Source organism: Rhinopithecus bieti, unplaced genomic scaffold (genome assembly GCF_001698545.2).
Source record: "Rhinopithecus bieti isolate Rb0 unplaced genomic scaffold, ASM169854v2 scaffold_18354, whole genome shotgun sequence".
Classification (NCBI taxonomy): domain Eukaryota; kingdom Metazoa; phylum Chordata; class Mammalia; order Primates; family Cercopithecidae; genus Rhinopithecus; species Rhinopithecus bieti.
The window spans coordinates 1,876,519-1,888,891 of NW_016809835.1; the positions used below are offsets into that span (position 1 = coordinate 1,876,519).

The 12,373-nt window shown below is 43.1% G+C and overlaps 1 protein-coding gene across 1 annotated transcript; it reads left to right on the top strand.

The window, feature by feature from the left end:
• Positions 1–7,556: 7,556 nt before the first annotated feature.
• CARTPT (CART prepropeptide) lies at positions 7,557–10,053 on the top strand. Its single transcript, XM_017890566.1, has 4 exons — positions 7,557–7,651; positions 7,776–8,455; positions 8,884–8,967; positions 9,512–10,053. The coding sequence occupies exons 2-4, from the start codon at positions 8,297–8,299 to the stop codon at positions 9,617–9,619; spliced, it is 351 nt and encodes a 116-aa protein (XP_017746055.1). The 5' UTR covers positions 7,557–7,651; positions 7,776–8,296; the 3' UTR covers positions 9,620–10,053.
• Positions 10,054–12,373: the final 2,320 nt, after the last annotated feature.

A 12,373-nucleotide genomic window follows, 5' to 3' on the forward strand; every position in this document is an offset into this window, starting at 1 on the left:
GGCAAAGTAAATCCACAAAGACATACCATTTCACACTCTCTTGTTTAGGTAAAATTATAGACCAATCATGTCAGTGCTGGGAAAGACATAGAACTCCCCTAGCCTACTGGTGGAAATATAAAATGATACAATGACTGCCAAAGCAGTTTGTTAAAAAATTACACATGCATCTACCAAAGGAACTAGCCATTTCACTCCTAAGCACTTACTCAAGTGAAGTGAATACATACGTTCATACAAAAACTTGTACATAAATGTTCATAACAGCTTTATTTGCTATATCAAAAACGGAAACAACTCCAATGTCCATCAACAGATGAATGGATAAACAACTGTGATACATTCACACAATGGAATGCTGCTTAGCTATGGAAAGAAATGAATTGTTGATACACACAACGACATGTTTGAGTCTCACAATAATTATGCTGAGTTAAAGAAGCCAGACAAAAAGATTGTGTACTGTATGACTTCAATTATGCAAAATTCTAGAGAATGCAAACTCATCTGTGATGATAGGAAAGTGAGTAGGTGGTTGTCTAGGGACAGGATGGAGGAAGGATGGATTGCCAAGGGGCAGAAAGAAACTTCTGAAGGTGATTGAAACTCTTATCTTTATTGTAGTGATGGTTTCACAGTGTATATCTGTGGCAGACAAAAACTAAGGTGACGCCAGTGATTTCTGCCTCTTGTATTCACCCCTTTGTGTGATCCCCTTTCCTCGAGTATGGATAGGAACTGAATTGCTTCTAACCAATACAATATAGCAAAAGTGATTGACTGTTACTTCTGCAACTACATTACATTATTTAAAACTCCATCTTTTTTTAGTTATTATTATACTTTAAATTCTGGGACACGTGTGCAGAAAGTGCAGGTTTGTTACATAGGTATACACATGCCATGGTGGTTTGCTGCACCCATCAACCCGTCATCTACATTAGGTATTTCTCTTAATGCTATCCCTCCGCTAGCCCCCTACGCCCCGACAGGCCCCGATGTGATGTTCCCCTCGCTGTGTCCATGGGTTCTCATTGTTCAACTCCCACTTATGAGTGAGAACATGCAGTGTTTGGTTTTCTGTTCCTGTGTTAGTTTGCTGAGAATGATGGTTTCTAGCTTCATCCAGGTCCCTGCAAAGGACATAAACTCACCCCCCACCTTTTTTTTTTTGAGATGGAATTTTGCTCTTGTTGCCCAGCAGGAGTGCAATGGTGCGATCTCGGCTCACTACAACCTCTGCCTCCCAGGTTCAAGCGATTCTCCTGTCTCAGCCTCCTGAGTAGCTGGGATTGCAGGCGCCCACCACTATGCCCAGCTAATTTTTGGTATTTTAGTAGAGACAGGGTGTCACTATGTTGGCCAGGCTGGTCTCGAACTCCTGACCTCAGGTGATCCACCCACCTCGGCCTCCCAAAGTGCTGGGATTACAGGTGTGAGCCACTGCGCCTGGCCCAAACTCATCCCTTTTTATGGCTGCATAGTATTCCATGGTGTATATATGCCACATTTTCTTTATCCAGTCTATCATTGAAAAGCATTTGGGTTGGTTCCAAGTAATTGCTATTGTGAATAGTGCTGCAGTAAACATATGTGTGCATGTGTCTTTATAGTAGAGTAATTTATGATCCTTTGGGTATATACCCAGTAATGGGATTGCTGGGTCGAATNAGCCTCCTGAGTAGCTGGGATTGCAGGCGCCCACCACTATGCCCAGCTAATTTTGGTATTTTAGTAGAGACAGGGTGTCACTATGTTGGCCAGGCTGGTCTCGAACTCCTGACCTCAGGTGATCCACCCACCTCGGCCTCCCAAAGTGCTGGGATTACAGGTGTGAGCCACTGCGCCTGGCCCAAACTCATCCCTTTTATGGCTGCATAGTATTCCATGGTGTATATATGCCACATTTTCTTTATCCAGTCTATCATTGAAAAGCATTTGGGTTGGTTCCAAGTAATTGCTATTGTGAATAGTGCTGCAGTAAACATATGTGTGCATGTGTCTTTATAGTAGAGTAATTTATGATCCTTTGGGTATATACCCAGTAATGGGATTGCTGGGTCGAATGGTATTTCTGGTTCTAGATCCTTGAGGAGTTACCACACTGTCTTCCATAATGGTTGAACTAATTTACATAAAGCTCCATCTTAGTAGACTGCAATTAGAGACTTACATTTTTGTCCTTAATGAAGTGGCCATATTGAGGGAACCCAGATGGTAAGGAACAAAGGGTGGCCTCTAAAATTGTGAGTTGCCTCTTAAAAACCTGAGGGTGGCCTGCAGTCAACAGCTAGCAAGAGGTGGGGGCCTTTAATAATACATCCACAAGGAAATAAATTCTGCTGATAGGAAGCATGAATTTTCTAGATGTTCAAGGTATGGTAAAGACATTCGAGGACTAGGAAGGGGCATAAACAAAGGCAGAGGCATGTGTAGTCATTAGTGCTCTTCCATAATGTTTGCATTCTAGGCACGTGGTAACACTGTAATTCTTAGTCCTTTTGACTTTGGTGGAGCTGTGTGATTAGTTCAGGCTAATGAGTTGGAAGGAAAAGTGAAGTATCACTTATGAGCCAAAGTTTTTAGTTGTTCATCAAAGACTGTCCAGAACACTTTTTTCCATTTGGAACAAAATTTGCCACTTTAGAGATGGTGGATGATCTGTCAGTCTGGGTCCCTGAGTGAACACTCCATCAATTCTTGATGCACATGGGACATGAGTGACAAATATAGCTGTGTATTTTTTAAGTCAACAAGATTTGGGAGTTGTTTGTTATAGCAGCATAACCTAGTAAATTTGGTGCAAAATTAAGAAATAAGGATGACGTACCTACAAAGTAAAATATATTTGATGGAACTGGTTGGGAGTACAGAAAAATGAGATTAGAAATACGGCCAGAACCATATTATAAGAAACTTTGACACCATGCTAAGAAGTTGACTTGAACCTATAGACAATGAGCAATCGTTGAATGATTCAAAATTGCTCCCTATTAAGTCATATAGTTAATCTCTTGGGTATTCTAATCAGCTGCTAGTTTTACACTTTCTATAAACTTAGGAGATCTGGATCTGGAAAAGTTAGAGAAGATGGGGTTAGCGGTGGCATGCGAAATGAGGGTTAGGCATGCCACCCCTGCTACACTACAACAAGGTGTGCTGTGCTGGGATCCAGAGAAATGTTTCCTTGCCCTAGGAAACAATCTATCTCCTATAGATATAGTGCTATCTCCCTATATCTGAAAAGGGCCACTTTTCTCAGGCTAGGCATTTAGGTCAAAAGATTGTTTTTAGTATTAGTTTTTGAAAAATGAAATATTTTGGGTTCATCTGTGCTCCTACCTCCTGTTTATTGGACCCAAATTTGTAGCTATCTATTGCCGCTCTGGATTTTCTATTTGTGCTCCACGGTTCCTTTTCAGGTTTGTTTCCGATTATGCTGCCCCGTCTTTCACATTTCCATGCACCCTGCTCTCCAGCAACCCAGAGCACTCAGTGCTCCCCAGATCTCCTGCCTCGGTGACTTGACTTTGCTTCCTGCCCGCCCCCAAGGCCCCAGAGTGGGATGTTTGTTATTGTTGGAATTCTACCCATCCCCTAGGACTCAGCAACTCATTCAAAGGATGCCACTTTTTCACGAAGATTCCCTCTCGTGGCAATGAATCTCTGACTTCTCTGGGCTCCTCTTTCTCTAGTAGGACCCTCATCTCACTAAGTAATTGTATTTTAGGAGTTTGCGGACATGGGCACAAATGACTAGACCCAAAGACCCTCAAGGGCAAGAACTGTCTGAATTATCTCAGCAGTCTTCAAAATACTTAGCAGAGCTGTGAGAATATAGGGCACCCAGATTTTGAAATTAAGTATTGAAATGGAAAGCTTTTCAACTGGAAGCTTAAAAAATTGACTGAAAAGCTTTGTTTAATTTCCCCTGCTTTACTCCTTCAGAAGCAGTCTGTAAAGCACATGTTCTTTTCTACTACATCTCTACCACCTCCCAATTTAGTACCGACTCCAAGTGTCCTTTACTTTCAGATTATTTTCTTTCAGATAGTGATAAAGATGTTTGGTTAGAACACAGTGAATAGCAGTTCCTTTGGAAGGCTATGGCTTGGAAATAAACAGAACACAAATGTCAGTGGGAATCTCTCTTCTGCAGGGAGGAAGAGTGGAGAGCAAACAATGTAGAAATGAAAAAAATGTCACCCAAGAGACTGCAAATGTGTACCAAAGAGAACAGAGTGATGTTTAACTTGGAGGAAAGTGCAACTAACACAAGTAAGGAGAAATAGTCTTAAATACAAATATTTAGGAAGTCAATAAAACTGAGGACTTAAAAAATTTAAATTTAAATTTAAATTAAATTTTTAATTTTTATTTTACTTTTGTCACAGGGGCTCGCTCTGTCACCCAAGCTGGAGTGCAGTGGTGTGATCATGGCTCATTGCAGCCTCAAGTTCTTGAGCCCAATCAATCCTCCTACCTCAGCCTCCCGAGTAGCTGGGACTACAGGTGTGTGCCACCACTTCTGACTAAGTTTTTTTTTTTCTTTTGTAGAGATGCGGTTTCACCATGTTGACCAGATGTGCTTTTCGTTTGTTTGTTTGTTTGTTTTTTGAGACAGAGCCTCGCTTTGTTGCCCAGGCTGGAGTGTAGTGGTGTGATCTCAGCTCACTGCAACTTCTGCCCTTCTGGGTTCAAGTGATTCTCCTGCCTAAGCCTCCCAAGTAGCTGGGATTACAGATGCACGCCATCACGTCCGGTTAATTTGTGTATTTTTAGTAGAGATGGGGTTTCACCATGTTGGCCAGGCTGGTCTCAAACTCCCGATCTCAGGTGATCCACCTGCCTTGGTCTCCCAAAATGCTGGGATTACAGGCATGAGCCATTGCGTTCAGCCAGACCAGACTGATCTTGAACTTTTGAGCTCAAATAATCCTCTTGCCTTGGCCTTCCAAAGTGCTAGGATTACAGGCATAAGCCACTGCTCCTTCCTGAAATTGAGGACGTTTTACTGTTGAACAAGACTTGGTTGGGGTGAGGGATGGGAGGAGGGCTAATGGACAACCAAGTAGTCTGATATTTGAGAAATATGACAACCTAAGAGGCCAGTGTTATTCTGAGTTACATAGGAACAGAAATTATCCACAATTGAAGGAGAAAGGAAGGGAGAGAGAAATACTAAAGCTTGGGAAAAAACATCATTGTGGTGTCAAATTCTGCCATGACCTTCTTATGACCTAACATCTTAGGGCTCTAGAAGTTCTAATTTAGTAATATCGAACACCTATGTTTTAAGGTGTGTGTGTTTTCTTTTTTCCAAGAACAATACAGACATTGTTTTCTTGCCAAGTCACAAATCAATTAATGGATTATTTTTATAGTGAAAAGTTCAGGACTTCAAGAGTTAGGCATGCATAAGAAAAGATTTTTAAAATGTTCTCAGATAGCAGTATGTTGTAAGTAGACCTTACTGGCACTGGTTTCTTGGCTGTCTGCTTATGATATTTCTCTACTTGAACTATTTCAAAGAGCAGGACTGGAGGCCTACTCTATCTCAGAAAAGATAGTTAAGAGAGATTTGTCCACGTTAAATCTCCAAAGACACATCCTGGCCATTGCTTCTCTTTCATTAGATGACCTGCCTCCCTTTTCTATATCCGGGGTGAGAAGTAGTAATTCAATTCCAGTATGATTTTAATTGCTTGGGTGCATCAAAGATGGGCTTTTTTCCCCAATGGAGTCATTACAAAGTAGTAAGAATATACAAATTCTCCTAACAGGGTATAATATGAAGACTGTGGAACATCTCATGCTTTTGTTTCTTGTTGAGTTTTAACTTACATAAGTTTTCTTTGGGAATAAGATAGCCTAGACTTTACTATACCATGCTAGCTAAAGACAGTTTATAAAGTCATTCTGTTCAAGATGAAAAAAGCATGCGGTATGTAAGTGACAAAGATGCCCCTGGCTTGTTTCACAGGATTGTCCAAGAGTCCTTTCCCTAACCCCTTGATTAAATGTGCTCTCTTTATAAGAAAATGATAGCACCAACTTAAGTTCAGCAAGTTTTAAACTTCGAGGTTATTTTTCAAATGGAAATAGCACAAAAGGAAAGTTATTACTTGTGTCTGGGTGGAACAAAATTAGAGAGAAAGTATTGCATTGGCAATATCTACACCCTTCAGAAAGAATAGGCTAAAATCTTATTTGGGATTATTTTTCTTCTGAAACTTAGTTTAAAGATCACTGGAGATGGTTTTTGCGGTGAGTGCCAATATGTCTCTGTAAGGTTTTAACAGTAAAATGTGCTGCCACTGAAGTTTTGTTGTGCAGAATCAAAAGGTATGTGTGGAAGGCAGAGCTGAGGGAGGTGTTAGATACATTTTCAAGTTGGGTTTACCCCGCAGCAAAATATTTTGATGCTGTTAATATGTATGCTATTCATTAGAAGAGATATCACTTCTTGAATTGCTTCCCAGTGTGTATCTGAGTACCAATTAAATACTTGATAGTTGAAGTAACCAGGCACATATTGTGTATTAACTATCTTAATGACCCACATAATCTGCTAAGAAATAAATTTGTGGGAGAAAAGAATTGGTAGATGGTTTGGATTGAGTAGTCATAGACATTTACACTAGATTTAAATGACAGAAGTAGTGAACGATTTGGAAATACAGGAAGAACTTTCAAGGTGGGGAAAGTGCAAAGACATCAAAGTAGAAATGAGATTGGCCTGCTAGAGGACCAGAAAGAAGGCTATGTGAGGCTGGAGTGGAGAAGTCCGGGGCAAAGTGGTAGAACATGAGGTGGAGAGGGATGCAGATCATATAACACTTTGCAAGTCAGGATGAGGAATTTAGATTCAGTGCTTAGTAAGATTAGAAGTCATTAGTGTATTTTAAGGGGGAAAATACTGTGGCTGGTGGTGAACTATGGAGTAGAGGAAGGTAAGAGAAGATAGGTTAGGAATTAAGTGGTAGACATTAAGTTGGCTGGGGCAGCTGTCTAGGACTGGGTTGTAGTAATTGGGATGGAGAAGATGGATGAATTTAGGAACAGTTGAGGGAAAGATGATGTGGTGAAGGAAGCCAGGTGAGCAAGCAGATGGGATTGGCCTCTAGGTCCAAGTGGGAAAGCATTGCTTTTCCTACAGGAACTTTCATGTGCATTCAGGCTGTAAGGACCTCAACTTTTAAAAAAGTCATAGTGTTCTCACAAGTTGTTGGGGAGCTGGTTCACCGTTGACTTCTGATCTCTGGAGACATTTTCATAATCAGGGAGCTGCCTTTCTTTTCACTCTTTCACTCTCTTTCTAGACAGTCTTCTTGGATACCAGGAGTTGGTGATGGATGGGTGGGTTGTTGGTTCTGGGGATGGTTAAATTTGCCTGGGCAGCCTCAGAGTTCAAAAAGGAGGGAGAGGGAAGCTTAGCTAAGAACCAGGAGTTTGATATACTTAATCTCTCGTTTCATCCTACTGATGACTTTGTGAAGTATATCTTTTTAATCCTAGATCTACAAAAGAGAAAGCTGAGTCTTGGGGAGGTCCTTCATTTTGCTCAAAGTCATACAACTTGTACGTGGTGTAGCCAGGACGGGAACCAGAGCCTGGCTCTCCGCACTTCCCACACCACTGCTGAATCCGGGTTTGTCTGTTTTCCTTCTCTTCTTTTAACTATCGTCACACAGATTCCATCATAGAACCCATCATGGGGAGGGCCACTATTTCTCTTTCTTTTGTATACTATGTTTTCTTACCCTACCCCACAGAGTAAGGTGCTCAGCAAACGTCGCTGTCTGGAGGCAACACCTGCTTCTCACCGCCACACTTGGGGTTAGGGTGCGAGGCAAGGCAGGGCTGGCGAGGTGGATGGTGCGGCTGCTACCACTGCTAGGTGATGGGAAGCGACTCTCCTGCCCGTGCGTTGCCCCGAAGGCATTTTCCATTTCCTAGGGCCCTCCCGCTTCCCATCCTTCACCTCTAGCCCCTCGGCTTCAGCTCAGGCCCCTCGGGGAGCATCCCTTGCCGAGGGGCTGACAGCATTTGGGGGCGCAGGGTCCTGTTCTCTGCGCTCTAGCCCATCTGTGCGCAGAGCCGCGTTCCCAGGCGCCTGGAGCCCAGCGGGCATTGACGTCAAGCGCCGGCAGAGCGCTGCCTACAGAAGGTTGACCCGGGCCCTCCTCCACACCCCCTTCCTTCTTCGCCTCCTCCCTCTTTCCTGCACGGGGGCTCGGGCTCACTATAAAAGGTGGGAGCGCGGGGCGCCCCAGCAACGAAGAGTTTCAGCACCATGGAGAGCTCCCGCGTGCGGCTGCTGCCCCTCCTGGGCGCCGCCCTGCTGCTGATGCTACCTCTGTTGGGTACCCGTGCCCAGGAGGACGCCGAGCTCCAGCCCCGAGCCCTGGACATCTACTCTGCCGTGGAGGATGCCTCCCACGAAAAGGAGCTGGTCGGTATTTCCCTCGCTCCCAATTCCCTTGAGCTGTCGCGCTGTCCCTTCCTTTGCAAGCCTCCCTCCTCCCCCCACCCCCACTCTTATTCCCAGAGTCAGGGCGCGGGGAGCTGAACGCAACGCCCAGGCACCCACTGCCATCCTAAGAGCGTCTCCAGCCCACGGGCTCCTGGCGGTCTGTTGAGCGAATCCCTCATTCCGGCCCCTCCGAGCAACGGGAGCCTCAGCGGCTCAGAGACCCGCAGTCAGTACCTGGGACAGCGCCCGCTAAGTTTCTACCCCTGGACCATTCCCTGTGTCCGCGGAGTCCCACCGCAGAGACAGTGTGGGTCCGGGGCTCCTTATAACTTAGGGCTGAAAGTGCACACCTGGGCTGGGCTCGCAGCCAAGGCGGCAACTTCAGGCTCCGGGGCGTTATGTTGCAGATCGAAGCGCTACAGGAAGTCTTGAAGAAGCTCAAGAGTAAACGTATTCCCATCTATGAGAAGAAGTATGGCCAAGTCCCCATGGTAAGGTTTGTGGTCACTCCCTTCCCGTGTTTTTCCAGGAGAAATTACACCGACTCGAAACGTACACACAATCTTCTCCCTAGGATGTGGCTAAATAACTTAGGTAATGGACTTGCAGGATTCTGTGGGCTTCTTCTTCCTTGCCGGGTGAGGAAATGGGAAAGCAGGAACAGGGGTTACAAGAAAGTGTAAGTCTATTGTTTGTTGCTCAGGAAAAAGGTCTGATTTTTTCCCCTCTGAATGGGCAAGAAAAGGAGCCAGGAAATGTGATGCTCCCTTTCCCCCACCCCCCACCCCTCGCCACCTAAAAGTGGAAGAAACTAGGATGAAACTAATTATGTAAGTTTCTTTAAAAAATGTACTCTCACTGAAGTTATAAGCACAAGGCTCCCTGTTTCAGACCTGACGGTACGTAGACTTCCTGTGATGGTGATGGGGTCCAATTGCCCCTTTCAAGAAACAGAGATTGCGTTGACTGTGAGACTTGTCTGTTGGGAGCCTGTTTTTTTTCACACTCAATGACCACATATTTTGTTGTTTGCAGTGTGACGCCGGTGAGCAGTGTGCAGTAAGGAAAGGGGCAAGGATCGGGAAACTGTGTGACTGTCCCCGAGGAACTTCCTGCAATTCCTTCCTACTGAAGTGCTTATGAAGGGGCGTCCATTCTCCTCCATACATCCCCATCCCTCTGCTTTCCCCAGAGGACCATACCTTCATCCCTGGAGTTTGGCTTTAGCAACAGATAAAGTTTTTATTTTCCTCTGAAGGGAAAGGGCTCTTTTCCTGCTGTTTCAAAAATAAAAGAGCACATTAGATGTTACTGTGTGAAGGATAATGCCTTGTGTGGTGTTGATACGTGTGTGAAGTATTCTTATTTTATTTGTCTGACAAACTCTTGTGTACCTTTGTGTAAAGAAGGGAAGCTTTGCTTTGAAAATTGTATTTTTGTATGTGGCATGGCAGAATGAAAATTAGAGCTAGCTAATCTTGGTAGATGTCATTGCAACCTGGAAAATAAATCACCCTAAGTGATACAAATTGAAGCATGTACAAATTATACATAATAAAGTGTTTTTAATAATTGCCCATAGTGCATTGTTTTTTCCATGTAAGTAATTTAAGTGGAAATGGTGAGATTAATCATGCTGTTGTTTTCAAAGAGAAATATTTTAAAAATAGCAGCCCATTGGGAGAGTGGCACCTTAGCTCCAAGGAGTTTTGACTGTTAATTAGGAGTTTGCCAAGCCAGTTTTAGTATACTCTATTTTTCTTTGATTGCAGTGATGTGGTGTGTGTGTGTGTGTGTGTGTGTGTGAGAGAGAGAGAGAGAGAGAGAGAGAGGGAGAGAGAGAGAGAGAGAGATGAATGAGATGGAGATGGTTGGAATTGAGGTGATATGATTTTGCTTATTAAAACCTTTAGCCAGACCCTTTTAACAGTGAGACCATAAAATATAAACTGTTTCATGTTTTAGTCACATTAAAAGCAATTTGAAAAACTAGAACTTTTGTTTTGACAATTCCCTTATTAGAAAATATACATTGATTTAAAGATAGATATGGGCTGTTTAGGGTTGTTATTTGCCTAAAGGCTCTAAGGTTATGAGACCCATTCCTTCCCACAAGTAAATTCACACTCTTGGAAAATTCTCTATTCCAGGAGAAACAGTCATTTCAGAAAATAGTTTTAAGGGGAACAAATAGAAATTGGGGGAGGTGAGAATTCAACTCAAGAAATTAAAACATATTAAATGTAAAGTTAAGTAGCCTTTAAATGTTTCTGAGTGCTTATTTGAGGTCACATTTCCAAGGGTTTAAACCAGACTAAGTAACATCTAAGTAGCAGTATCACGAGAGAAACAAATATTAACAGCTTCCTAATCCAAACTCAAGAGGCACTTGCATAATAGCAGATTTTTAAAATAAAGCCCCTCCACTGATTCATAGGGAGTTTTCTGATAGAAAATATTCTTATACACAGTTACCATTTGCAGTGTGATTATTACTATTAGGATGGCTAATCTTGCAGGATAGATATTATTACTATTTTTCAGAGTAGAAAACAGAAGGCAAGAGAATTATGGAATTTGCTTACATCATACAATCCTAAATAATAATTTTAGCTTTAATCCCTTTGACTCCAAAATTTGTCCTTTTCTCCATGTCACTTCAGGCAATCAACAGACTAGGCTTTGAATTCCCCAGAAAACGTATCTTTCTTTAATAAAATTGCTCACTGGGGCCAAGGTGTATTTTTTGGAACTGCACTTCCACTTGAATTCCCTTACACAAGGCTGTATGTGATTAGAATGTGATGTTTTTCTTTGTTTGTTTGTTTGTTTTGGTTTTTTTGAGACAGGGTCTCACTCTGTCACCCAGGCTGAAATGCAGTGGCATGATTATGGCTCACTGCAGCTTCGATCTCCCAGGCTCAAGTGATCCTCCCACCCCAGCCTTCTAAGTAGCTGGGACCACAAGCATGCACCACCATGCGTAGCTAACGTTTGTATTTTTAGTAGAGATGGAGCTTTGCCTTGTTGTCCAGGCTGGTCTCAAACTCCTGGGTTCAAGCGATCGGCCTGCCTTGGCCTCCCAAAGTGCTGGGATTACAGGTGCGACCCACGCCGCCCAGGCAGAATGTGGTACGTTTTAACCTTTAATAAGTGCAAATAGTTATTTAATAGTTTCACAGTCTGCTACTTTTCCAGAAATCATTTCAGTTAGAAAATTCTTGAGCCCCTTAACTATTCCTATCTGTATCATTCCTAAATAAATCAGATCAGGAAATTGCTTTGGTGAACAGGCAGGACCATCAGGGATAACATACAGAACTGCCTTCTCTCCTTATTATTATTACTTTTTTAGAGACAAGGTCTCACTCTGTTGCCTAGTCTGGAGTGAAATGGTGCCATCCTAGCTCACTGCAGACTCAAATTCCTGGGCTTAAGGAATCCTCCCACCTCAGCTTCCCAAATAACTAGGACTACAGGTGCACACCAACACAACTGGCTGATTTTTAAAAATTATGTTTTGTAGAGATGGGATCTTGCTTTATTGCCCAGGCTAGGTCTTGACCTTCTGGGCTCAGACGATCCTCCTGCCTCTGCCTTCCAAAACACTGAGATTACAGGTGTGAGCCACCACACCTGGCCAGAACTGCTTTCCCTTTTAGCTTGGTGTGCTTCCCCAAAAGCAAGAGATGCTGGAGGAATTTGGAGTTCAAAGAAAGGAATACAAACTTGACTCTAAACCTTTTTAGCTTGTTCCCCTCACCCCTACCTCTACTCTGTCATCCCTCCTTTCTTGTTTGATAAGACTAAGGGATACAGACAAGTGGCTATGGGAAATTGGGAATGGGGAATCTGTGGGCTCTGTATGAAGAGGCTTTTTTTTTTTTTTTTTTTTTT

Coding starts and splice junctions, on each gene's coding strand:
- CARTPT (XM_017890566.1), top strand. CDS start 8,297: ATGGAGAGCTCCCGCGTGCGGCTGCTGCCCCTCCTGGGCGCCGCCCTG. Junction 8,456..8,883: donor CCTCCCACGAAAAGGAGCTG/GTCGGTATTTCC, acceptor GTTATGTTGCAG/ATCGAAGCGCTACAGGAAGT. Junction 8,968..9,511: donor AGTATGGCCAAGTCCCCATG/GTAAGGTTTGTG, acceptor TGTTGTTTGCAG/TGTGACGCCGGTGAGCAGTG.